General features: G+C 33.0%; 2 protein-coding genes across 7 annotated transcripts; one reads left to right on the top strand and one right to left on the bottom strand.

The window, feature by feature from the left end:
• Positions 1-4,677: 4,677 nt before the first annotated feature.
• On the bottom strand, positions 4,678-23,240 carry LOC150035023 (uncharacterized). 3 transcript variants are annotated; one of them, XM_090315123.1, is made up of 9 exons: positions 22,890-23,196; positions 22,236-22,324; positions 21,896-22,082; positions 21,626-21,718; positions 21,270-21,414; positions 21,049-21,159; positions 20,887-20,969; positions 20,720-20,777; positions 20,145-20,492 (listed from the first exon to the last, which is right to left on the bottom strand). In XM_090315123.1, exons 3-9 carry the CDS (start codon positions 22,064-22,066, stop codon positions 20,413-20,415), a joined length of 741 nt encoding a protein of 246 aa, XP_090171249.1. In that variant the 5' UTR covers positions 22,067-22,082; positions 22,236-22,324; positions 22,890-23,196; the 3' UTR covers positions 20,145-20,412. The 3 variants fall into 3 exon arrangements, with proteins under 3 accessions (XP_090171250.1, XP_090171249.1, XP_090171248.1); XM_090315122.1 differs by lacking the exon at positions 22,236-22,324 and having other exon boundaries at positions 22,890-23,240; XM_090315124.1 differs by lacking the exons at positions 20,145-20,492; positions 20,720-20,777; positions 22,236-22,324 and adding an exon at positions 4,678-4,932.
• Positions 10,120-14,729, top strand: LOC150035024 (uncharacterized). Of its 4 annotated transcripts, none has more exons than XM_090315410.1 (10): positions 10,120-10,163; positions 10,235-10,349; positions 10,444-10,550; positions 10,852-11,089; positions 11,293-11,385; positions 13,413-13,557; positions 13,632-13,742; positions 13,821-13,903; positions 13,997-14,051; positions 14,433-14,729. In XM_090315410.1, the coding sequence occupies exons 4-10, from the start codon at positions 10,877-10,879 to the stop codon at positions 14,486-14,488; spliced, it is 756 nt and encodes a 251-aa protein (XP_090171536.1). In that variant the 5' UTR covers positions 10,120-10,163; positions 10,235-10,349; positions 10,444-10,550; positions 10,852-10,876; the 3' UTR covers positions 14,489-14,729. The 4 variants fall into 4 exon arrangements, with proteins under 4 accessions (XP_090171536.1, XP_090171535.1, XP_090171538.1 ...); XM_090315409.1 differs by having other exon boundaries at positions 14,397-14,729; XM_090315412.1 differs by lacking the exon at positions 11,293-11,385 and having other exon boundaries at positions 10,145-10,163.
• Positions 23,241-23,967: the final 727 nt, after the last annotated feature.

Raw genomic sequence — 23,967 nt, 5'->3', positions numbered from 1 at the left:
GCTAAACTTTTATTTGAAGAAAGCAGGAGAAGCGCGAAAAATACAATTGATGGAGCTAGAAGAATAGAGGATTAACGCATATGAGAATGCGAAGGTTTACAAAGAGCACACCAAGCACTGGCATGATAAACACATATGCGGCAAAAACACCCAAGTCGGGCAGAGGGTCTTACTCTTCAACTCACGTCTGCGGCTCTTCCCGAGAAAATTAAAATCACGCTGGTCCGAACCCTTCATCATTAAAAAAATATTCCCACATGGTGCGGTGATGCGTTATTTTATGTGGTGGAAATATGGATGATATGTGTTGATAGATTTACAGTTGTGCACTCAAGTTTCCCCAGCGAAATTCAAGTGTAAATTCCTTTGAGTTTCCTAGTAAGTCCAGGGTCACACAGGGACTTGTGAAAATAGTTTGCGTTGGTGATTTTTATGAAGACTTGCGGTAACCAGTTAAATAAATGAATCGTTGGGTTTGTTGTTTGCGTTGATGAAGAATAAATGACAAATGCGGCGGAGTTTTAAAAGAGTTTGTAAACGGGAGATGCGATGAATATGCGGTGAACGGGTTGAGAAGGGTTAGCTAACATTGCCTAGAATGCGTTCATGCTTTGCGATCATGCAACATGCATACAATAGTAAACCACCTCTCGGCGTGAATGCTACGGCTTCTAATACTAGAACGCATGTGATGTATGTGCAAAGGTATCTATAGGGCCTACACATAAACCTCTAATTCTTGTCTATGCGATGATACACAAACAAGGCGACCATGTATCATCAAACTCCCAAACTTTATTCCTTTCAAATTGATTTAATTCTTCTTGCATAACTAAAATCCAAAATTCATCATTTTCGGCATCTTTAAAACTTTTTTGTTCAATTTGAGAAACAAAAGCAAGATTATTAAACATATTAAGAGAGGAACGAGTTTTCACACCTTGTTCGGGATCACCAAGAAATAATTCTTTGGGATGGGAAGGAGCATACCTCCACTCTTTAGGCATGGATGAAGAATCAATTTCGTTCTTTTCGATTAAGCCCACCTCTTGCTTACTTGAAACAATTTCCTTGCCTTTGTCACTAACAAGTAAATATCCCAAATTTCCTTCTAAAACATCACTATAAATAGGCTCATTAGAAATAACATTGCAAGATTTATCAAATACTACATGCATAGATTCCTCAATTACTAAAGTTCTTTTATTGAAAACTTTATAAGCTTTACTAGTAGAGGAATAGCCAAGGAAAATACCAACATCTATCTTAGAATCAAATTTTCCAAATTTTTCTTTGTTATTCAAAATAAAACATTTGCAACCAAAAACTTTGAAATACCCAATATTTGGAATTTTGTTATGCCAAAGTTCATAAGGAGTTTTATCCAAAGAAGGTCTAATTAAAACTCTATTTAAAACATAACAAGCGGTGTTAACGGCTTCCACCCAAAAGTATATAGGTAAACCATACTCATGCAACATTGATCTAGCAAATTCTTGCAAAGTACGATTTTTCCTTTCAACTACACCGTTTTGTTGAGGAGTTCTTGGATCGGAGAAATTATGAGAAAAACCATTTTATTCACAAAAAGTTTCAAAAGCATTGCTATCAAATTTTCCTCCATGATCACTCCTAATTTTAGAAATCAAAAAACCTTTTTCATTTTGAACTCTTTTTGCAAAACTAGAAAAGCTTTTCAAAACATCATCCTTATGTTTTAGCATCAAAACCCAAGTAAATCTTGAAGAATCATCAACTATCAAAAAGGCATAATAGTTCCCTCCAAAACTAGCAATTCTAGAAGGGCCAGATAAGTCCATATGTAATAGTTGAAGGGGTCTAGTTGTAGAGATCACATTTTTAGATTTGAAAGAGGACTTAGTTTGCTTACCCATTTGACAAGCATCACAAACTTTGTCTTTTTCAAATTTAAATTTGGGAAGACCTCTAACCAAAGAATTCTTGGAAATATTTGAAATTAAGTGCATGCTAGCATGTCCTAGTCTTCTATGCCATAACCAAGAATCATTATGCAAAGTCGATAAACATTTATCATTAATAGGACAATCATTCAAATCAATAGTATAAACATTTTCATCTCTATTTCCAACAAATATAACTTTTCTATCACTAACATTTTCAATGATGCAATTCTTTTTATCAAACACAACTCTAAAGCCTTTATCACACAATTGACTAATACTAAGTAAATCATGCTTCAAACCATCAACCAAAAGTACATTTTCAATTAAAATAGAAGATTCATTACCTATACTACCTTTCCAATTATTTTACCTTTCTTGTTGTCACCAAAGGTTACAAGACCTCCATCCTTTTTGGAGAGAGAGACAAACTTGGATGGGTCTCCCGTCATGTGCCTCGAGCAATCACTATCCAAGTACCACTTTTTTTTTAAAGGCTTTCAAACAAACCTCATCATTTTGTCCATCCTCTTTGTCACTATGAGCCATGAAGTAAAAATTGGCCACTTCTTCATTATCACTTCCACTTTCGTTTTCATCGCTATCATCCCAAGTAGCTTTCATTGCTTTCTTCTTGGATTTCTTAGATGATTTGAGAAAAGGACAGTCGATTCTAATATGACCCGACTTCTTGCATTCATAGCATATTACCTCATCATTTTTGCTCTTTTCACCTTTTGACTCTTTTTGGTTGGAGAGATGCTTCTTGAATTGTTTCTTTCTCTTGATGAAGTTCTTATACTTACGTGAAAGATAGGCAACATCATCTTCATCAAGGTCATCTTCATCTTGGGAGTCAACTTCTAAAGAGACGGTCTTTAAAGCTATACTTCTTTCTTTTTCTTCTCATCCTCCATGTTTTTCTTGATCTTTATCTCATGCGTCAACAACGAGCCCATGAGTTCATCAATGGAGAGAGATTTGAGATCCTTTGCCTCTTGAATGGTGGTGACTTTAGGCTCCCATTGTTTAGGCAAAGACCACAATAGCTTCTTTATCTTCTCAAGATTTGAGTACTTTTTCCCAAGTCCTTCTAAAGCATTGACAATGTTAGTAAATCTAATAAACATATCGGAAATAGCTTCATTTTCATCAATTTTAAACATTTCATATTGATGAACTAACATGTCAATCTTTGTTTCTTTTACTTGACTAGTTCCTTCATGAGTAATTTCTAATTTATCCCATATCTCTTTAGCGGTTTTGCAAATAGACACTCTATTATACTCAACTTCATTCAAAGCACAAAATAAGCAATTAACAGCTTTGGCATTTAAAGAACATGCTTTCTTTTCATTTATTGACCATTATACCTTAGGTTTTATAGTGCTAACACCATCAACATCTTTTGTTGGAATTTTAAAGCATTCCTCAACAATATCCCATAAATCATAATCAATAGAAAGCAAGAAAAATCTCATTCTATTTTTCCAATAACTATAATTGGTACCATTAAAGAAATGAGGCTTTGTAATAGATTGACTATCAGTAAAAAGGATAAAACCTAAAGTTGCCATAGCTAAAAAACAATTAAGTTTATCAAGAAATAAATATTTCAAGAAAAGCAACCCGCTCTGGTACCAATTTGTTGGATCGATATGGCAACCCTAGAGGGGGTGAATAGGGTTTAATTAAACTTTTTTTTCTAAATTAACCCAATTAAACTAATTAATACACTTTTTATAGATAATAAGAAAAATTCAATTTATGCAACAAATAAGATGACAAAAAGTGTGATAATTTAATTCTATCAAATTTTAGCAAATAAATAAGAACAAACTAAAACATACAATAATTGCTTAAATTAATTGCAAAAATAAAAATGAAAGAGTTAGAGAAGAAGACACTAGTGGTTCGGTCAAACTCTACCTACTCCACTCTCCAAGCGCCTCTTGGGAATTTGAATAAAATCTTTCCGACTCTTTCCACGGATTAGAGCCCAAACGTTACACCAACGCTCCTTTTACGGGTTCAAGAGAAAACCCGATCCTTTCCACGGTTTAGGATCAAACCGTTACAAATATTGAAATTTTTTAAGAACACAATACAATTCTCACTAGAGTGGATTTACAAGTTTAAGCACTCAACAAATTTATCCTCACAATACAATAACACTCTCTCAAGAATAAGATGAAAAGAAAAAAAAATGGGAGCTTAGAGAGAGCAACAATGGAAACTTTTGAGTTTTGGAGGATTATGAAATGTAAATTTTGTTAGTTCAAAATTTGGAGAGGAAGATGGTTTATATAAAGATGGAAAAATTTTTAGAAACCACAATTAATTTAGACCATTAGATTTTGGAAAAGAAAAAACAATGGTGGAGATTTAAACTAAATTAGTCATTAGATACAAACAAGATATAATATTAAATTCTTTTTCTTTTGAAATTCATTTTCTTTTTAAAATTAATTTAAAAAATAAAAAACATACCATGTGTCAAAAACTAGCAGTTAGACAGAAACATAAAATAATATTAAATTCATTTTCCTTTTAATTCATTTTCTTTTTAAAGTCAATCCAAAAATAAAAAAAAACATACCATGTGTAAAAAAACTAGCCGTTAGACACAAATATAAAATAATATTAAACTTATTTTCCTTTTAAATTTCTTTTAAATTTTATTTTTTTAAAGTCAATCCAAAAATAAAAAAACATACCATGTGTAAAAAACTAGCCGTTAGACACAAACACAAAATAATATTAAATTTATTTTCCTTTTAAATTTCTTTTAAATTTCATTTTTTTTAAATCAATCCAAAAGTCAAAAGTTCATCATATGTTAATCTCTTGATGATCCACCTGTCAACCAATATGCTGCCACATGTCTACATGCAAATGGTCTAGTTATGCCACGTCATCCACCACGATATTTTTTCGGTCATATCGTCTTCGTTTTAGCTCCGATTTGAGTGATTCAAGAGGTGTTGGAATCATTGTTCCGAGCTCTACACTATGGACATATTAAAACACTAAAATTTTCAGTAATTAAAAATTGAGTTTGTTATCATCAAAACATTGATTAATTAATTAATTAAAATCAATTAATTTGAGATTAAGGGCCAAAAAGCCAACACATTTTAAGGGAGAAAGGGATTAAAAGTTAGATGCAAGGTCTGATTGAAGGAAGATTTTGGAGATTGGAATCTTAAGGGTGGTTGTTGCTAAGGTTTCGTTGGGGTACTGAATTCAAAGATTGATTATTGAAGACTATCGCTTGGATCGATATCTAAATCTAGTATTGAGGTAAGTAATTTTACTACTAGAACTACCCATGGGCCAAGCACAAGATATACGCTAGCATGATAGATGAATATTATGACATAACGATAGCATGATAGACGAATAGTATAGTATAACCAATGTATGTTCTTGTATGAGGATCTGAAAGATTTATTTGTGCACGTAGATACTTGCATGCTAGCATGAGATGATACTTGATTCCATGAGGTTGTATTTGATATGAGGATATTGAGGCATATATGTATGTTGTAGAGCCATGATGTTGAGGTATATATGTATGTTATAGAACCATGTTGTGATACTTGTGATGTTGAGACTGTGATAGTGTCCTTATTGATTAGTAAGATGCCCACTAGATATTGTGTTTCCTTCAGGATTCACCACATATTGTGTTTCCTTCGGGATTCACCAGATTGTGTTTCCTTCGGGATTCACCAGATATTGTGTTTCCTTCGGGATTCACCAGATTGTGTTTCCTTCGGGATTCATCAGATTGTGTTTCCTTCGAGATTCACCAGATATTGTGTTTCCTTCGGGATTCACCAGAGGTAGTGGGCATACTTAACTACAGTAGGATAGAAATCAGTTTTTCATGTATGTGTGTGCCCCATGAGGACTAGAGTAGTTTATATGTTCCACCAGAGGTAGTCATCTAGAGGACATAGATGCCTAGCCTGACCTCAGTAGTGGGGTTACTTACTGAGTATTTTATACTCATCATTTCTCATGTTGTTGTTTCAGGTAAGGTATAGACGCACCAACGATTGACAAGCAGAATTCGTGATTAGGGACCAGTTTTATGCTTCCGCTCGTGAAATTTAGATTTCTTTTCATGTTTTGCTTAACTTTCAGTTTTGATGTTTGAAACTTACTATTAAGAATTGTTTTCAGACTTATTTATTAACATTTATGATTTATGGGTACCTTATAGTTGTTTTTAATATTTGAATTTAATGAAGGGATTTTGAACTTACCTTATTTATTTAGCATTTATTTCACCATAAAAACGTGTCGTTTTAAGTTCATGCATGCATGTATTTAGTAACGGCCTAGCTTGAATCCTAGGCGGTCGGGTCGTTACACTTCCAAAACAATCAACCAAATAATTGTTCTCTATAAACACTAGAAATAGATCACCAAATAATCACCAAGTAATCAATAAATAATGGACAAAAATAAACCACAAAATTTTGGAAGACTAAAAACTAAAGAGCACACACGAATTATACGTGGAAAATCCCTTCGATATGAAGAGTAAAAACCACGGGACTTGTGAGTAGTGCACTCTTGTCAACTTCTCTTATTATGATAAAATTGGGGGAAAAAAACTCAAATTAGTCATACAAAGGTTCAATACCCACCAATACTTTCATACATAAAAGATGAACACTTGAGAGATAAAAAGAATGAAAAAACCAAGTTTAACAGGTTCTGTTTGGTAACCATTACGGACAAACTAGAGCTACAAACAACGATCCAACCGTTCAAAACGAGAGTCCCAAACAAGCTGACCAAATTTCAGCACGATCCGATGGTTCAAAATCCAATAATCGACACTTTGTGAAAGCTGCCGCTGAAAAACCGAACTGTTGTCTTCTCTCTGATTTTCTGCTTCTTTTTCCCGCTCTTAAAAGAAAACCTAAGGTTTTGAATATGGGCTTGATGGAACATGAGATATACGTAGCGGAATAAGGATCTAATTACACTCTAATTGCTTTTAATTAAAAGGAAAATAGCATGCAACCATACTTAATTAATTAGGGTTTTTTGAAAAAATTACCTTTGAAGCTCCTAAAACATTTTCATCTTCACCCGAACACGAACGGACCACCACTAGAGCTGACCTACTATCCTCTAGACTCAAAACCGGGTTGTAGGACCCGACGGATGAAGAACTCCGAGAGAGAGAAAGAGATGGAAAATAAAAGATGGATTTTTCTTTTAGGTTGGGTTTTTATTTTTTCAGCCCAATTTTAGAAACTAAAATTGGCAAAATGTCAAAAAAAAAAAATTCATCCAAATTGAAAGCCTAATTTATAGAAAAAAACTATGCAATAATTGCATGAAACAAATCCATAAAAACCTAACACCTAGAATCCACTATCTAAGTGGGCTTAATGTCTCCACTATAAGCCAACACCTAGTCCATTATTTTGTTAGTGGAATTATCCAACAAAAATTTGGATTTTCCCACTAACTTTAGTGAAAGGGCAAAATAGTCATTTTGTCAAAGTCAAACTTTGACCAAAAAGTCAACATTTTGACTTTTTATGATTTTTTCCTTGTTGACTAATTTTGACCTCCCGAGCATGAATCCGTATTCATTTTCTCGAAATTCAAATCACATTTGAATATAAGGTCGGTCAAAGTTTGACTTTTCAAAGTCAAAAGTCAACTCTTTGACTTTTTACATCTTTGACCATTTCCATTATTTCCGAGCTTTCGAATATAAACATATTCATATTCTTGATATTTAAATCACATTTAAATATTAAAGCTGTATCTCTAAACTAAAAAACCGATCACTATATCACATATACTTGTCGATTTCTCTCTCTTCACCTAATTCGAACAATTCGAATTATTCTATCATACTGTTCTAAGTTTATTCCATATGAGCTAGTAAGGGAACCTAATGGACCTATAGATCATGGGCTCCAACGATCCGAGATTAGCTGGCTAAACTCTTTAGACATAGCTAATCAGCGTTCGTTAACTAACGGGTCATTCCACTTAGTCTCGTAGTTGCACTCCCCTCACTATAGATATATTTGTGTCCATTTGATATAACCATGATTAGTAAACTAATCCTTCACAGGTTGTTCGTAATCTCGGCTGGGTCATAAAAATCGTTTTACCCCCAAGACTACATCTTGTTCCTTAAGTTTCACTGATCCTCCAATGTACAATTGGTTTAAGGTCCAACCTATAAACTGAACCCCTCTCGGGCCAAGGAGAGGGTGGGACCCCTTGTTCAAGACCTGGATTCAGTACTAAAGGAAACAACCTATCTACTATCCCTATAACGGGTAGGAGTGAATTCCGTTTTGTACCCTATATTCCTAGTTATCCACCTTATCTTACCCCTGAAATGGGAAACTTATTGGGCCAACGATAATGAGCTACCCTCACCTATACAGATCTAAGGATAATTCTGAATGAACAGGAGTTCATAGTTAGCTCAGGATTAAAATTAAGTTACCTAGGTCATCAATTAACGAAATAGTCAATTTTATACATAAAATGGCGTTTAGAACATAAAAAGTGACTATTTCATGGTTCAGCCTTATGTAAACTCTTTACATAGGATATCCCCACTTTCATGCCTCCACATGAACGATTTAGGATCACATCGTTTGTACTAACTACAAAATGGGCCGCATCCATAGTGTCCCTAGAATAAGGCGCCCAACCTTATTCATATACTATAGACCATTTTGGCTATATATTTGAACTTGATCCACATTTATATCACTACAACAAAATATGGATGAAAAAAAAAGAGCCAATGCTGAAGAAGGTAAAGTTTATTTGGGCTAAAGAAATCAAAGAAAGTATGGTCTGACAGAGGTCGACAATGCTTGGCAGATAAGATTGATTTAGAGTTGTCTTTTAATATTTTTAATATATATGTTAATTTTCCAACTAATTAAATGCAATAATTTCCACTATCTACCTTAGAACTTAGTGTTCTAGTCAATATTTTGTTAGTTTAAAGTTAAGTAAAAAACCAAATATAATCATTTTACAAATGTGAGGGACTAAAGTATATGTTTTGAAACCTTAGGGACCAAATAGACGTTGAATCCAAACCTGGGGGCAAAAAGTGCATTTTCCCATGTCTAGTTTCTTTGTAAAAATTTCATCAAGTTTGATTATTAGTTTGTTTGTATTTATTCTTTTGGGGACATTCGATAGTTCCTTGCATTTAGTTTCTTTGTATAAACGTTATCAACTTTATTCTTGTATATGAAAGTTCTTATATATGTTTGTATCAATTTTATGTTAAAATAAGTTTGTTGATGATGGAAATCATGTATGTAATGACAAGATTCAAAGAAATAACAAACTATGAAGACATGTACTTTATCGAAAATATAAAAGTGTCATAAATATAAAATTCCGTGACAATAAAAATTTGTCATGATAAAACATTTGTTGACATAAAATAGTTGTCATAGTTCAAATATTCTTGACAATACGGTGTCATAGTTCATATGTTCTTGACAAGAAAAAAAATGTCATTATATATTCTTTTTTAACATTTTATAACTATCGTGAATGCCCATAACACTACATAAAATATGCAATTTTGAGTCAATTGGTGATAATCTTCCATAATATATTTGACAATGACAGTTTATAATAGTCAATGATTATTTATGTTGACAATTAGTTATTGTCATGAGAAGACCAATTGTGATATGTTTCAAAACTGTCGTTGATGCATATACATTTATTATAAGCGATACAATGACTGAAAATAACTATCATGAATTTAAATCTGACAATTTTTAAATGTCGTAAAATTCAAATTATGTTATAATATCCTTTTTTGTGACGACATTGATCATATTTGTGCTATATTTTGGTGAGCTCAGTTGAAGATGAAAAGGAAAAGAAAAGAAAAGAACCATGGAATGAGGTTGAAAATGTGCTTATAAAAGGGTAATTGTTTTAAATAGTAAAATTACTTAAAATATTTATAAATAAAGCAAAATGTCATTGTCTATTCATAATATCTATAAGTGATAGAATGCCATAGATGTCCATCACGGTGGCATTTGACTAACTAAGTTGGGTAATTTTGGTATAATATTTTTATAAATAAATGAAAAATAACATATTCTCATAAAAACTTCCAAAATTTAGAATATAAAAAGAAAATCCGTATGAAGTCGGAGAAACTGGGGAAATTGGACCGAAAGAAAAGTGAAAATGGTGGGTTTTGACTAAGGTTTGACTTTTGATTTATTTTATTTTATTTTATTTTATTTATAATTTTATAATAGGGCCGTCAGCCCTCCTCGCCTTTCGCTCCACCATCTCCGTCCTCTCCGATCCATCCGATCATTGCCACCGCCACGCGCCTCCTCCCTTAGTTGTTGTCAAGACCGTTCGCCGGAGGTATGGCTTTTCGTTCGTTCTCCCTCTCTTCGTCTTCCTCTCTTCGGTTCTCTTTCTCCCCTTCACGTTCGTTTCGCCTTTTTCTCTTGCGCAGCACCCACTGCCGCTGCTCCGATTGGATTCCGATCGCTGCTCACGTGTCCAGCCGCCACCGCCGCCGATTTTGTACGGTGAACAAAACTCACATTGTCGGAATCTCGGGTAAGAGTCATCAGTTTGGTTCAGAATCCATTAGTTTTTAAATTAATAGATTATAACAGTTAAATCTCCATTAGTTATGATTGAAACTTGGAAGTGATATATTTGTTCTGCATAATGCTCTTTTGCACAAGGATGTTAATAGGCCGTATCGTTAGTAGGAGCCTATCATTGATGAGTCTATCACTAAATAATATTGCTATACACTCCATTAATATCCCTAGAAGTACTACCTTTGCAATTTCCCTACATTGTTATAACACCTAATCTTCATTAATTTTCTTTTTATAATGTAATATAATAGTTACAAATTGGTGCCAATTCCCAATATGCCTCCTCAGAAAAGGAGGAACTCTGAAAGTTCCTCTTCAAAGCTGGCAAGGTTGAAGCAGGAGAGAGTAGAAAATTTAGATGAACTGAAAAATGTAGAAGATGTTAATACGAATTCCGGTTTGTTGGATGTGATAAATGAAAAGCCTCAAGAGCATCGGGTAATATTTGTTCTGGATAATGCTCCTTTGCACAAGGGTCTTGTTGGGAAGGTACATGTACTTCTAATTAAATTATTTTTCCTCTAATTACATGGAACTATATTTGCAAACACATGATCCAAAAGAAACTATGGAGAGAAAATGAGTATTTTCATATCTGGAGGAATAGCGAGTACAAAGAAAGTCTTGTAGTTAGAATGTGTCTATTTTAGTAACATGTGACTATTTATCAATTGTTTTTATTTATGTTTTAGAAGTGGAAGATTCTTGATTCATGGAGAGATCAACAGTTCCTTCTCAAGCATAAGAAGAATCTTAAAGACTTTTGTCCTGAAAATGTTCGTCAGGTATGTTGATTCTTTTTAGCTTTTGTTCAACATACAACCTTTTGATGGTGCACAAACTACACCAAATTCTTTTGTAGTTATAGCCTTTTGATGAATTTTAACAATCAGAAGGCTCTTTTGTATTAGTCTCCTAGGGAGGGGTTCTTTCAACCCCTCGCCCTTAGGCTGTGTTCCTCCTTTTGATGGAAGGAAAAAAAAAGGGATATGTTGATGAAGAGAAATTACGCTGTTGTCTTAAATTAAAAATGTTTATGCAATGTTGCAAGTTATAATCTACATTTTGTTCCTCTCCACATTTCGAAATTTATCTTGCTCTATGTTTAACAATTCATTGAGAAGCTTTCATAATCCATAATATACAGAACTACTTTATAATCTAGGATATATATAACGATAACATTTATTTTTTGACAACCATACAAAACATTTTATTGTTATAAAAATTGCAAAAAGCAATGTTACAAAAGAACTAATTCTAACTGTGTTAACTAGGATCGACCTTTTTTTTTCATTTTTTTAACAATGAAAGTGGTTGTTAAAAGAAAGAATCCATACAAAAATTCTGATAGAGAGCTCGACCGAAGCAACACCATGAGAAGAATCTAGACTACTCTTCAAAATGCTATTAAAGAACAGAAACCTTATCTAAGTTACAGCCTTGAGAACAACCTTATATAGATGATAAAAAATGATAAGCAATGACCAACAAATCTAACCAACAGAGAAAATGAATTCCTAGTTAAAATAACTACAAACGATTCTTTCAATGGATCATAAGCTTAGCTAAGTCATACGTTTCTAAATTAGACAAAATTCTTACCCCAAGTTAAGGCTAGAAAACCAGCCGACCATCTTCTTTATTCTTCCTCGATGATTCACGGACAACCAGGTAGCCCTCAACCCTGTCCTCTCCATATAGCCTTAAAGACATTTGCATTAGCTTTTGTTTCTCCAGATGCATGGTCAGTGGATAAGGATTTTGTTGAAAAGGATGCCTTGTTATCTAGCTCCGAATCCAAACATCCTCCCACTGGGAGATCTGAAAGGGGAGGACAGCTGCTGAATTAGGGTGTGACCCATTTTGAAATTTCAGACTCCTTTGAATTCCTTCTCAAGACCCAACCCCAACAAGAGATCAGACCATTCCACATCTCCTTAATTTTAGCTTCTCTTCTATTGGACGGTGTAAATTGAAGGGGAAAGGTTGGCTTTAGAGGAGCATCACCTATCCAGTGATCAACCCAAAACATGTTAGTTGTGTGGTGTTTCCCATTCTGCAACTGCGACTGCAACGACTATTCTCATTAAAAAGAAGAATGAATTAGGGTGACCCATTTTGAAATTTCAGACTCCTTTGAATTCCTTCTCAAGACCCAATCCCAACGAGAGATCAGACCATTCCACATCTCCTTAATTGTAGCTTCTCTTCTATTGGACGGTGTAAATTGAAGGGGAAAGGTTGGCTTTAGAGGAGCATCACCTATCCAGTGATCAACCCAAAACATGTTAGTTGTGTGGTGTTTCCCATTCTGCAACTGCAACGACTATTCTCATTAAAAAGAAGAATGACTTTAAATAAGATTTCCGTGCTTCAAAATGTTATTCCAAGGTCCTTTACATGAGTGAATTATATATAGTAACCACCCTCAGTTTGAGACCAAGGTGAGTTGTGCTAAACTTTGCTCCAATAATCCTTCTCCATAAAGCAACCCTCTCCTTATGAAACCACAATATCCATTTAGGAAAGCACCATTTCAATGCGTCAAGCCAATGATGAAAGGAAGTGAAGTGCAGAGTCCTGTTTGGCTTTTCTCTTCCCTGTGTTGTTCTCTAAAGTATTTTTTTTTTTCCTATGAAGAATAAAGCAGCTTTCATGAAAAAGTATTTATGTAGCAATTATATAACACATCTCCTTTCAAGATTATCATAAAGCTTCTCTTGGAGCTTTGATATTCTAGGTTGTGTATTATTATTTTTATTTTTTAATGTAAATGTTGATTACAGTGATAATTGTTTGAAATGTCCAGCCACTCCTTGACATTTTTGACAGCCGAGTTAATAAAGCTGGAAAAGTAGGGGCTGTTTATGTCAAAATTGACGATGGAGTACTATTCGAAATCAAGCCACATGCTCGTATTCCAAGGACATATAATCGCTTTTGTGGACTGATATGTAAGTAGCATCTCGTTCGTCTATTTACAAGTAATAATGATTGGTTAATCATTTGATTTGTTCAATGCTTGCAGTGGACTTACTCAAGAAGAGATGCATTTGTGCTGAAGATACAAACGAAGTACTTTTTCGTGTCCTCAACGAACCATTGTCTCAACATTTGCCCAGAAACTCTCGTATTATAGGCAAGTATTATACTTTCATGGGCTCTATTCTAATGCAAATGATTTACTAGGAAGAACACTTGAAATATTGGACTGCAGGTGTCTCTAATGGTTTGGAAAAGTTGGTTGACATGGAGAACTATGTTTCTGCTACTAGTGATGATAAGAATCTCGTTTTTGTGGTATGTTATATTATATGCTTCTTGTTTCCTCTTTTGTCTTGAAGTATATTCAAAGTAAAATCTGAAACATGAGAGCTTCTTGTATGTTTATAGGTCAGTGCGACGGATCATAAGAAAATTAATATATGTACGGATGACATGATATCAGGTAAATTCTACCATTGTATATAGACATGTTTGGGAGGCTGGTATGTAATGGGTTGTAATTCTAAGCTCACGTTTGGGTCGAGGGCTTTAGACCCGGTTTGTAATCCCTATTACATTTCCCGATCTAACACTCTTTCTCACCATTTTCAAGCTTTCGATCTCATTCAAACATCAATTTTAATATTTTATTGTGATACTAATTTCCAATAATTCTGATTACATTCCAACATCTCAAACAGGCCTTATATTTACTCGAAAGACATTTCTTTTTTAAAATTTTTATTTTTCAATTATTTGTTGGGTTGGGGTGCTAATGGCTATTTTTTATTTTAATTTTGTGGTACAGTTTCACAGTATCCACTGGTGTCCATGAGTTGTGTAGGTATGATTTGTGAAGCATTGGAGCATAAATGGATCGTCGAACCTCCTTCACATTGACTGAACACACAATTTACAATCTACTTTTTATATTTCTTTTCTTTTCTTTTCTTTTACTTTTCTTATAGACATGATGTACAAGTAACATATTGCTATATCACATGGTGTATTGGTATATTAATTAAAGTTTAGTTTAGTTAATTTTATGAAAAAGTTGTTTAAGTTTAAAAAAAAAGTTACTTATTGAAAAAGGGACACTTGGATCGTCGAGCAACTATTATTGAACCCTTAGACAACACAATTCACCTCGAGCAACTATTATTGAACCCTTAGAAAATTTTCACTTACCATCACAAAAGGTATGTCAAAATCCTTCTTGATCAAGGACATTTGCAGACAACAAATCAAGGAATAAATCAGGAATATGACGCACATTCTTTAATGTAACCATGCACCCAACAATTGTCTTCACACGAATATTACCTAATCCAACTATGCTAACTGAGCTCTCATTTTCCATCTTCACACTACCAAAATCACTTGATTGATAGTTCATGAAATACTCCGTTCAAAACACAATGATATGAAGCACCTAAATCTACCACCGACTCTGTGTTTGAACTCTCTACATGGTAGCACTTATTGGTTGCACAAATCAAGGTGACAACATTATCACTCTGAGAAATAATTGTTGCAGTATTTTTATCATCTTCCTCTTTTTGTGAGTCTTGCTTCTTTGTTTTTTCTTCCGACGATAACAAAACTTTTTTATATGATCATGCTTGTTACAGTAATGACATGTCCTAACTGCTTCTAGAGCGGAGTTATTAATAGTCACAACTAAGGTTTCCTAACTGCTTGGCAAAGAACTCAACAAGAACAAAAGTCTACAATTCATCATCAAAATCAATCTTCATAATAGTCAGTTTATTAATAATATCCTAAAATTCACTCAAATACTCATAAACATACTTCCCGCTCTTCAATTTCAAATTAACAAGTTGCTTGATTAAAGAAGCTTTGTTATGTGCGGTCTTCCTTTCATAAAGGCCTTCCAATCTCTTCCATAACTCATATGGGTCAGACTGCTTGGACACATGGTTGAAAATGCTAATATCAACCCAATGCCTAATAGTCGCCAAGGTTTTTCTCTTTAACTTTCCCCAATTTGTTCTTCCATTTCCTTTGGTTTTTCAGGTTTATAAATTGTGTCATTTGCTTTTGTGGTTGTTTCAATTGGATCAAACAAATCTTTGCAATATAACAAATCTTCCATCATCGGTCCCTAAATGGAATAATTGATTGATGTTAATTTTATCGTTGAATTACCTTCACCATTACTAGTAGACTCCATAACAATGCTTAAACTAAAGTCCTGTTCTGATACCAACTGATAGGATCCAAACAATATAACAATGCATTAGGATCTTTTCCAAACAATCAACCAAATAATTGTTCTCCAGAAACACCAGAAATAAATCACCAAATAATCACCAATTAGTCAATCAATAATGGACAAAAATAAACCACAAAAAAATTTGGAAGATTAAAAGTAAAGAGCACACACACGAATTATACGTGGAAAATCCCTTTGATGTGAAGAGTAAAAACTACGGGACTTGTGAGTAGTCCACCCTTGTTAACTTCTCTTATTATGATAAAATTGATGAAAAAATAACCCAAATTAGTCCTATGAAGATTCACTACCCACCAATACTTTCATACATAAAAGATGAACACTTGAGAGATAAAGAGAATGAAAATCACCAAATTTTACAGGTTCTATTCGGCAACGATTATGGACAAACTAGAGTTGCAAACAATGATCCAACCATTCAAAATGAGAGTCCTAAACAAGCTGACCAAATTTCAGCACGATTCGACGGTTCAAAATCCGACAATCGACAACTTTGTGAAAGTTGTTGCTGAAAAACCGAACTGTTGTCTTCTCTCCAATTTTCTACTTCTTTTTCCCACTCTTTTTTTCCTTAGGTCATCTCATATCACATAAAAGAAAACCCAGGACTTTGAAGATGGGCCAACCCAAAAAATTAGGCCCAAATGGGCTCAGAAAACACAAGTTTAAAATAAAGTCTTGCTTGTGCAATAAGTGGACTGGACACCCACAACAAAATATGGATGAAAAAAAAAGGCTACACCGAAGAAGGTAATGTTTATTTGGCTAAAGAAATCGAAGAAAGTATGGTCTGGCGAAGGTCGACGGTGTTTAGCGGAAAGTTTGTTAATGATGGAAATGATGTATGTAATGACAAGATTCAAAGGAATAACAAACTATCAAGACATGTACTTTATTGACAATACAAAAGTGTCATAAATATTAAATTTTGTGACAATAGAAATGTGTCATGATAAAACATTTATTGACATAAAATAGTTATTATAGTTCAAATATTCTTGACAATAAGGTGTCATAGTTCATATATTTTTTACAAGAAAAAAAGTCACTATATATTCTTTTTTGACATATTATAACTGTCGTCAATGCCCACAACACTACATAAAATACGCAATTTTGAGTCAATTGATGATAATAATATTCTGCCATAATATATCTGGAAATGACAGTTTATAATTGTCAATAATTATTTAGGTTGACAATTATTATTGTCATGAGAAGACCAATTATGAAAATTTTCAAAAGTGTCATTGATGTGCATACCTTTATAGGTGATACAATGACTAAAAATAACTATCATGAATTTCAATCTGATAGTTTATAAATGTCATGAAATCCAAATTTTGTTGTAATATCCTTTTTGTGACGACATTGATCATATTTGTGCTACATTTTGGTGAGCTCGGTTGGAGATGAAAAAGAAAAGAAAAAAGAAAAAAGAAAAGAAAAGAACCATTGCATGAAGTTGAAAATATGTTTATAAAAGGGTAATTGTTTTAAATGGTAAAACTGCTTAAAAGTTTTATAAATAAAACAAGATGTAATTGTCTATAAGTGATAGAACGTCATAGATGTCTATCACGGTGGTATTTGACTAAATAAGTTGGACAATTTTGATATAATATTTTTATAAATAATTTTAAAATCATATATTTTCATAAAAACTTCCAAATTTTAGAATATTAAAAGAAAATCCGTATGAAGCTGGAGAAACCGGAGAAATTGGACCGAAAGAAAAGTGAAAATGATGGGTTCTGACTAGGGTTTGACTTTTGATTTATTTTAATTTATTTTATTATAATTTTATAATAGCGTCGTTAGCCCTCCTCGCCTTTCGGACCACCATCTCCGTCCGATCATTGCCACCGCCACGCGCCTCCTCTCTTAGTTGTTGTCAAGACCGTTCGCCGACAGGTATGCCTTTTTGTTCGTTCTCCCTCTCTTTGGAGGTCTGATGCACTGTGTTCTCTTTTTTCTTAACTTTTATAATATATCTCTCAAACCCTAATATATAAAAGAGGCATTTGGGGCGAGAATATCTAAACTATAATAACCAAATAAATATTATTTTGTAGTCTACATTTATCTAGAGTCAACACTATTTCAAAATCCTCATTTGTTACCTTATTTACTATTAACTACCGCTTTTATTATTTTACATTCAACATTTTTTTAATTATTTATTACAGTATTTACTATTTCCATTCTCAAATTAAAATAATGTACATCCCAAACACATACTTTTTTAACCCAAATTAAAATAATATATACCCAAACACAAACTATTATAACCAAACTATAATAATTTAGGATTATAATGACCAACTTCTTGCCCCTAAAAATAACATTGACAAAAAGACCCAATCCCACCTTATTTTTTTGAAAAAATGACACTTTAAAAAAAAAAAAAATCACTTTTTAACGAAGGAAAACTTAGTATGATTAATTACTTTTTTATCCTTCTAACCAATTAATTGCAATCTCATTCCATTATCTACCTCAATCACAATTACTAATAATAATAAAAAAAAAAGAATTCCTAATAAATTACTAATACTAATGAATTACCTACCTCAACCACTAATTAATTGCAATTTCATTCCATTATCCACAACAATAAGATTGAAAAAATGGAAATGAGTGAAAGAAAGAAATTAATTGGAAAAAATTAAAAAGCTATTAAAAAAATGAAGTGAAGAAACACAGTCGGGCTTCATGACATATACACCGGGTCCTTACCATATTGATGAGGTAGTGGGGACGGGTATCTCGCTGAGTTTTTCTCCCTCCCTCGCTTTTTTTTTTTGGATTCAGCACAGAGTCTGATCGAAATGACCAATTTCAGACTCAAATCGGGTATCTGTTGGATTTCTCTCTTTTTCTTTTTATTTTTTTTAATATCTTACCCATTACTAATACTTGTGTATATCCGGTCCACCATGAGAGATCTTGTGTTAAAGTTGACAGGTGGAGTGAGAAATACTTGACCAAAGACTAGTTAGCTATTGTTAGCAAAATTGAACCCTAGGTTGGGTCATTGATTAAAATTTTTTGTACTAAAAACAAGTAAAATATAAAAATTTTATATATTTTCATATATTGTATTAAGATTAATAATTCAATTTCAATTTATTTTATGAATATTGTTTTTCTATAGTGCAAAAATTTATTTTTCATGAGTTGGAGAATAAATTATCCAAAAAAATCATGAAATTAAATAAAAGTAATATATGTATGTATATATATATACACATATATCTATATATACATATATAAGTTAGAGTTGATTCAAGTTAATTTGGATTATTTTAGGTAAAATTTATGAGCCACCCAATCCATAAGATCGAGTTTTAGGTTCATGAAATTATTTGAACACCGCTCTTTTTCAAGTTGTACTATTTACATTTAGTCATTTTTCTTGTTACCCCTTTATTCTTTTCTTCCTATAATGGTCAGACTGTTTAAGCAATGAAGTATGTTTTTTTGTAGGCACTTTCATAATGGGTGCAAGCAATCAGTGAGGTTATGGATGTTGGGAAAGAATTTGACCAAGGAAGAGACAGGCAATAAAATAATAGGAAAAAACATCTAATTAATGTAGGGATGATACTTAAAACCTTCTTTCTTTTTCTTTTTTTTATTATAATTGAAGTACTAAATTGACCAAATTTTAATTTTAGGGACCAAATGCATCTATTTCTATGAGGAGGATTTTTAAAAATAGGAAAATAAGGGAAACTATTACACAAAATGACAAAAATTGTTATTTCTGTAAATAGTTTAACATTCTTTCTATCTATAAAAATTTTCCTTCCTACAAACTATGAGGAATACAAACACAAATTTCATAAACATAACACTAAAAAACAAATCCTTATAAAACAATGCCTAAATTTAGAAGTAAAAGAATCCAACTAGAAACCAATCTCAAACCTAAGAGATAAAAGCATCAAAGGAAGCCTAGATTTTAAAATAAGAACATCCAACAAAAAACCAATCTCAAACCTAAACTTAAAATATAAAGCCAACTTGAGTACTCACAAATAATTAATGCAATCAACACCAAACAATAAATTAAAAGATCGAATTCCCTCTTTAACTCCAAACAAATTGATAACCCAGTTCTTTTCTAAAAATGAAACAAAAAGCATTGAAAGGACAAATATAGCTAGTATAACTATACAAAAATCATCCATAAACTTTGATGTGTTTCAATTGACGTTCTAAGTGTTTAAATAAGTGTCCTTAAGTTAAAAAGAAAGTTTATACTCTTCAAAAATCATTCTAAACAACAAGCCCTTATAACGAACGACAAAATGTTAGATACTTCTCAATATTTTGAATTGCAATCTCAAATGTGGCTATTCAATACATTTTTTTGTTAAAAAGTACCCAAACTAGAGATCGCTCTATACATTATCTATTACAACAATTAGATATAGCACTTCCCCTCCAAAAAAAATCGATATATAATTCCAAAGTAAATAAATAAACAAAGACATGCTTTTGAGTATAATAGTGATGCTGCAAAATTTGGTGGCCTGTACAAGGATAGGATGTGGTTAGTTCACCAAATTCCATATTTCTTAGCCAAGCTCTCGTATATCATGCGTAGACAAACTCTGGCACTTAGATGATATCCAGAAACTGCATGCAAGCCCGTGAAAACAATTGAGTATTTCCAATTCATTTGCAGCAAATTTTGTCTACTTTTGTTATAAAGGAGAAAAAAGGAAGTTCGATAAAACAATTCGTTCTTTTGGGGGCAAAGAAAACCAATTAAATTATAAAGCGCTTACAGTTCAACACAAAAGACAAACTTTTATGCTAATTTGATAGGAGATAATGATCTAAATAACTTATAAAGAGCTAACCTGATATTAATTCATCTATGTTTTCATCATCGATTTTGCCATGAGCCATTGCACCAATCTAAATATCCATATAAGCATTTAGTTTTCACTCAAAATGACAAGTTTGAAAAGAATACTTGATGCATGGTATGAGAAATTGGAAAGTTCTACAATAACCAATCAGTTACCACAAATACTAGATTGACGTCGTTGCTGAACGTTTTGAGGTAGTCTCGTGGTTCAACCACCTTTTTGGAACTTGAAGAAAGACCTGGATTATTGTCATTATTCTAGGTTACAAAATGTTCTATAATATCATCAATCTTTCCAAATATGTTAGCTCAACTCACCGATCTTCAAGCAATTGATAGGTAAGTATTGGGTCACAGGATTTTTGACCACTTGCAATAGTTTTCCACGTTTGCCTTTAGCTTTAGTGCTAAGCTTTTGCAACAATTGAGCTGCAATATAATCATATGTTAGAAATTTAAATAGAAGCATCATAAGGAATTAGTTTCATTCACATCACTAGCTAATAATATTTTGTTATGCAAGAAGTTAAAGAACTAACACATCATTTCACAAAACTCGTCCAATGATTCTGGTACTCGAGTCCGTGGATCAACTTTGATGAGAACTCCTTCATCAGTTCTTATAAAGACTGCTTGAACTAAACCGGCCATACAGATTCGAGAATACATGATATGAACAAGAGCCTGACATAGAGAAAATGTAAGATTATATTTTGTTCAAAGATCACAAAACTTCTATTACTGTTCCCGAGTGTGGTGTCAATATTTAAAGGAGTTTCTTCTTTTTGATCTTCTAAAGAGAAATTTTTGTAATTGCTAAACTTGATCAACATTTCTTTTCATATAACTATAAAATGTAATTCTATTACAAAAAATAAATAAATAAGATACTCACCTCATGAACTATATCAGGTCTATACTTGTATGGGTCCATTCTCTTTCTCCTCAAGAATTCAGCATGTTTTTCTTGATTTAAAATCTGATAGTTCTGAAGAAACATATACACAACAATCATAGAAAAACAAGTACCATTATATACAAGTGGAAGAACAATTAATTTTTTAAACCTATAAACTACTTGCTAAGATTAAAGGGTTAAGCTCAAAAAATTAATAAATATTAGAGAGTATCAAGAAAGATGAAATGCAACATACAAAGCTTTTACCTTTCCAACCAAGGTAAGTGTCAAAGATGCCTTCTCAAGTACGAAAATAACTCTAGATTTCATGTGCATATTTGAAAGAGCCATTGGAATACCAACATCTGCATGTTCCTCTTCAACATCATCTCTATCCTTCCTTTTTCTCGAACAAGGGTGTAGGATCCCTCTTCCCATATTTCTCCGTTAAAGACTATTAAAACAAAAATGCGTAGAGCTTAAAGAATATTAAACTTTTGCAATATAACCATTCAAACAAAAGCTCATGATACACTACTAAAAAAAATTAAATAAATAATCATAACATTTTTTTATAAAAAAAAAAAAAAGTGGAAAGGCAACTTACTTGAACTAAACATGAAGGAGTGCAAGATGTTTGGTAATTTCTCTCCCAAATTTCGCACTAAACTAAGGAATAATACCAAACTTTCTTACCTAATTAACCCGAAGTTAGACATCAAACTTGATAGAATATTTGTTCACAGAACATCCACAACCTAAAACTTAAGGATTTAAACATTACACAAAACACCTGAGGAAATATTCAACATTCATAAGCCATTAAGAGTTTCAAATCATGTTGACAATCCCAATGCCAAACTTCCAAATTTAATTTGTGGATAAGTAATAAAGAATGAACAAACAACAAAAGGCCTACAAATTCAGAGCCTTAACCACCAAATTACACACTAAATCCACTAAAGCAAACATAAATTAGCTACTAAACAATGTCCAAACAGCTCAGAGACCTTGTTTCCTAGACAAACTAAACGACTCACTTTGACTTTTAATCAAATCATAAATTTCATCTAACATAAGTGAATTCAAGAAGGGGTTTTAGGGGTTTTAGAGGCTTAATACTTACTAAAATTACAGAAACGAGAGAGAACTCACGTTTGAACTTACTAAAATTAATCAAATCCTAAATCTTGAATCTATCATCAACACGTTATGAGTAACAAATTTATGCCAAACGGAAGCTGGACATTAGAGAACTCACCCGAACTCCAACCACTGCTTGAACCGGCGGCCGCGGGCGTGCGACAGGGACGGCGGCGAGAGTGATGCGCTAGAACAGAAACGAGAGAGATAGAGTGGCTGGAGCGGACGTGACGGAAGAAGAAAAACCCACCACCGGACGTGACGGCGACGGCCGTGAATGACGATCGGCGAGCTGGAGTGGCTGGAGCGGCGAGGTGGGCGGACCGACGGTAGACGAATGTGTCTGAGGGGGAGCGGCGGCTAGGGCCTGGCGAAGGTGTCTGCGCGAGAGTGAGAGAGAGGAGTGTTTTTTTATTAACTTTTATAATATATAACTCTAGAACCCTAATATATAAAATGGGCGTTTGGGCGAGAATATCTAAAATTATAATAGTCAAGTAAATATTATTTTGTATTTCATATTTAGCTACAGCCAATAATATTTCAAAATTCTCATTCGTTATCTTATTTATTATTTTACATTTATCATTTTTTTTAATTATTTGTTACAGTATTACTATTTATTATCTTTTTTATTATTTTACATTCATCATTTTTTTAATTATTTGTTACAGTATTTATTATTTTTTTAGTAAGCTGGTAAGTGGAATTTTCAAACGAGTAATTTAGTAAATAATTTAGTAAACATAAGGTATGAGTTAAAAAAAAATTAAATTAGATTGCCTCCTTATTATGAAAATAAAATGTGTGCACCAGATGCCACCACAAAGGGCTCCAACACGACGAGGTAGACCTCGAAGTGAATCCACAAGGGATCAAAATCAAGGACATGGACAGACGCCTTATGTGTTACTTACACCAGAGGCGCTACAACTACTAATACAAAATATGAGTAATGGAAACACAACCTCGTCCACCACACCAACAACCAACGATACAAATGACTCGAAGATCATTCGAGAATTCAGGAAGTTCAACCCTTCAACATTTGATGGATCATCTGTGGATCCAATTATAGTAGAGAATTGGATAACAGAAATAGAAACTATTTTCCGCCATATGAACATCCCAGAAGAACAGAAAGTAGATTGTGCCACCTTCATGTTAAGAGACGATGCAAAGTTCTAGTGGGACTC

This window comes from Benincasa hispida, chromosome 7 (genome assembly GCF_027475165.1).
Source record: "Benincasa hispida cultivar pf3 chromosome 7, pf3_genome.v1.1, whole genome shotgun sequence".
Classification (NCBI taxonomy): Eukaryota; Viridiplantae; Streptophyta; class Magnoliopsida; order Cucurbitales; family Cucurbitaceae; genus Benincasa; species Benincasa hispida.
Note: the sequence above shows the minus strand (reverse complement) of the source record. Positions and strands in the feature narration are given on the sequence as shown.

Bases quoted from the DNA above. Each gene is read 5' to 3' on its own strand.
- LOC150035024 (XM_090315409.1), top strand. From the start codon at position 10,877: ATGCCTCCTCAGAAAAGGAGGAACTCTGAAAGTTCCTCTTCAAAGCTG. The intron at 13,558-13,631 runs GTAAGTAGCATC...CAATGCTTGCAG, and splicing joins TCGCTTTTGTGGACTGATAT to TGGACTTACTCAAGAAGAGA. The intron at 13,904-13,996 runs GTATGTTATATT...GTATGTTTATAG, and splicing joins ATAAGAATCTCGTTTTTGTG to GTCAGTGCGACGGATCATAA.
- LOC150035023 (XM_090315122.1), bottom strand. From the start codon at position 22,066: ATGGGAAGAGGGATCCTACACCCTTGTTCGAGAAAAAGGAAGGATAGA. The intron at 21,415-21,625 runs GTGAGTATCTTA...TCTCTATGTCAG, and splicing joins GACCTGATATAGTTCATGAG to GCTCTTGTTCATATCATGTA. The intron at 20,493-20,719 runs GTTAGCTCTTTA...GCTTGCATGCAG, and splicing joins CATAGATGAATTAATATCAG to TTTCTGGATATCATCTAAGT.